The sequence below is a fragment of the Engraulis encrasicolus genome, chromosome 18 (genome assembly GCF_034702125.1).
Source record: "Engraulis encrasicolus isolate BLACKSEA-1 chromosome 18, IST_EnEncr_1.0, whole genome shotgun sequence".
NCBI classification, from domain to species: domain Eukaryota; kingdom Metazoa; phylum Chordata; class Actinopteri; order Clupeiformes; family Engraulidae; genus Engraulis; species Engraulis encrasicolus.
In genome coordinates this window covers 3303748-3306247 of record NC_085874.1, presented here as the reverse complement: position 1 = coordinate 3306247, position 2500 = coordinate 3303748, and the positions used below count along the sequence as shown (strand labels likewise).

Genomic DNA, 2500 nt, shown 5'->3' with positions numbered 1-2500 from the left:
ATACAATAGGACTGATGCTACTGTGCTAGAGTGACTTCCAGGGTTGTGGGTGTGCTTTGACCGTCAAGACAACAAACAGCCTGGCTCCTTGCAGTCGGAGAGCATGTTTGGATTTCAAACTTTGGAACCTCGGAGGCCTGGGTTGTCCATCTCCCTTCCCTACAGTTACTTTTAGTTTAAAAAGTGACGTAAAATCACCTTCTCAAGACCATAAGGCCACAGCTGCTCCAGAAGACATTGGTGTTCACCTAATTCACTCATTTCTGCTTAGCTCAGCACACTACTGTGCACAAACATGACAGAGAGAGAGAGAGAAGAAAAAACAGGACAAGAATTTGTGCAATAATCATGCATTCTATTTCCAGATGCAGTGGCTGGCTCACACTGTGATGATCAGCTCTTGACAGACCCAAATTCCGGCAACCCCTCGTCAACACCCCTAATAATCTCTCTCTCTCTCTCTCTCTCCACACACCTCCATTTCTCGAGAGCTGCCCCAACAGAATCCAAGTTAGTGGGGAAGAGTCACACTCACACTGACGCCTCATCAGCAATTAAGGAGCACATTATGCTTATTTGGGTGCAACAAGAAGGGGAGGATGTGTCGTGTGTGTGTGTGTGTGTGTGTGTGTGTGTGTGTGTGTGTGTGTGTGTGTGTGTGTGTGTGTGTGTGTGTGTGTGTGTGTGTGTGTGTGTGTGTGTGTGTGTGTGTGTGTGTGTGTGTGTGTGTGTGTGTGTGTCAGAAAGGGACAGAATTTGGGTATGAGGAAAACAAAAATCTGTGGGTTTGAGTGGAGAGAGAGAGAGAGAGAGAGAGAGAGAGAGAGAGAGAGAGAGAGAGAGAGAGAGAGAGAGAGAGAGCGAGAGAGAGAGAGAGAGAGAGAGAGAGAGAGAGAGAGAGGGAGAAACGAATCATAGTTATCATGGGTACTACTTCCGTCTCCACATTTCGCCCACCCACCCTCCACCACACGAGCCCTTATTATCCATATTTAGCCGTCTCCTTAAATACAGCGAGGCTTTGACGCATACGCACTGCTCTGCTCTGCTCCACCACCAACGTGAGTCAAGAAGATGGAGACGCGAAACGTCAGACAACGTCAGGCACATCAAGGGGGAGAGAGGCAGAGAAAAATGGGAGAGATGGGCGAGCAACAGAGACAGAGAGTGAAAGCGAAAGGAGTAGGAAGTCAGACAGAGTGAGAAAAGAGAGAAAATACGAGAGAGTGAGTGAGTGAGTGAGAGAGAGAGAGAGAGAGAGAGAGAGAGAGAGAGAGAGAGAGAGACCGCGAGAGAGAGAGAGAGCGAGAGGGAGAGATAGAGAGACTAAAGTAAAGTGAGATTGTGGCCAGTGTGGAGGATGGCTCCTGGTGATGTCAGTGCTGCTAACAGGGTTTGACAGCTGTGCCGTCCTCAGGCCACTAAACACAGATGGTGCATCACCACCAGAATACCACGACATGCACATGATTAACCCCTAGACCAGAACTACGGCCTCAAGACCTGAGCTACGAGCGTGTGTCTGTCCGTGTGTGTCCGTGTGTGTGTGTGTGTGTGTGTGTGTGTGTGTGTGTGTGTGTGTGTGTGTGTGTGTGTGTGTGTGTGTTTTGTACAGTGCTTACCACTGTTTAGTAGAAACCAACACACACATGAAAAAACAATATTAGAATGTAATTGCAGGCGTGGTAAGTACATCCACATGTGTGGGCATAGTGTATACACACAAGCACACAACGCAGACACAAACACAGACACACACGCACAGCAAGTAGCAGATATTTGCTGACCAGGGGTGGTGGTGGGCCACCATCACCATCATATACAAACTCAAATCACACACACACACACACACAGCCCAGACTTCCTCATCTTACCTATAGCAGGTGTTGTCGGTGCAGGGGTGGTGGGCGCGCACCACCACAAAGACGTGCTGGAAGTGGGAGCGGATGTTCTTGGGCGTGAAGGGCTTGGCGCCCGGCTCCTGGAACACCAGCGTCACGATGTCGTTACCGATGTGCCGTTTCCGTAGCAACTGCAATACGACAAGAAGATTGAGATTGAGTTATATCGCTCACAAGAGGACTAATCATTAAAGATACTTTATTGATTTCGAAGGGAACGACAACAAGATTGCAGAGTTGGACACACATCAGAGTTACTTTATTGACCATGAAGGTGTCGTACAATGTGGTTCTCAACCTTCTTTGAACAAACGCCCCCTTGACATTATCATAAGCCTACCACCCACCCCCTTAGTATAGAAAATGAATTGACTATTGTCCCCCATTAGCAACAGAACGTCCACCTCTCTCAGGTGTCTACTTCCGATGCCCCGCTGAGGGCCCCCTAACTCCCTACACAACATTTGACAAATGCATACATTCGCTTAGAAAATAAGGTAGAAAAGAGTGCTGATAAGGCGTAGGATGGTAATACCGAAACAAAACAAAACAAAAACCTACAATATTAAGAATAACACAAATGGGGAGTGTTACATCCA

General features: G+C 47.8%; 1 protein-coding gene across 2 annotated transcripts in view; it reads right to left on the bottom strand.

Annotated features, from left to right (window-relative positions):
• Positions 1-2500, bottom strand: part of sipa1l1 (signal-induced proliferation-associated 1 like 1) — a 78011-nt gene that overhangs the window by 60449 nt on the left and 15062 nt on the right. For both annotated transcript variants that reach the window (XM_063222814.1, XM_063222815.1), the window contains exon 8: positions 1875-2032. In XM_063222814.1, coding sequence (XP_063078884.1) covers positions 1875-2032 — 158 coding nt within the window. The remainder of the gene's footprint in view (positions 1-1874; positions 2033-2500) is intronic.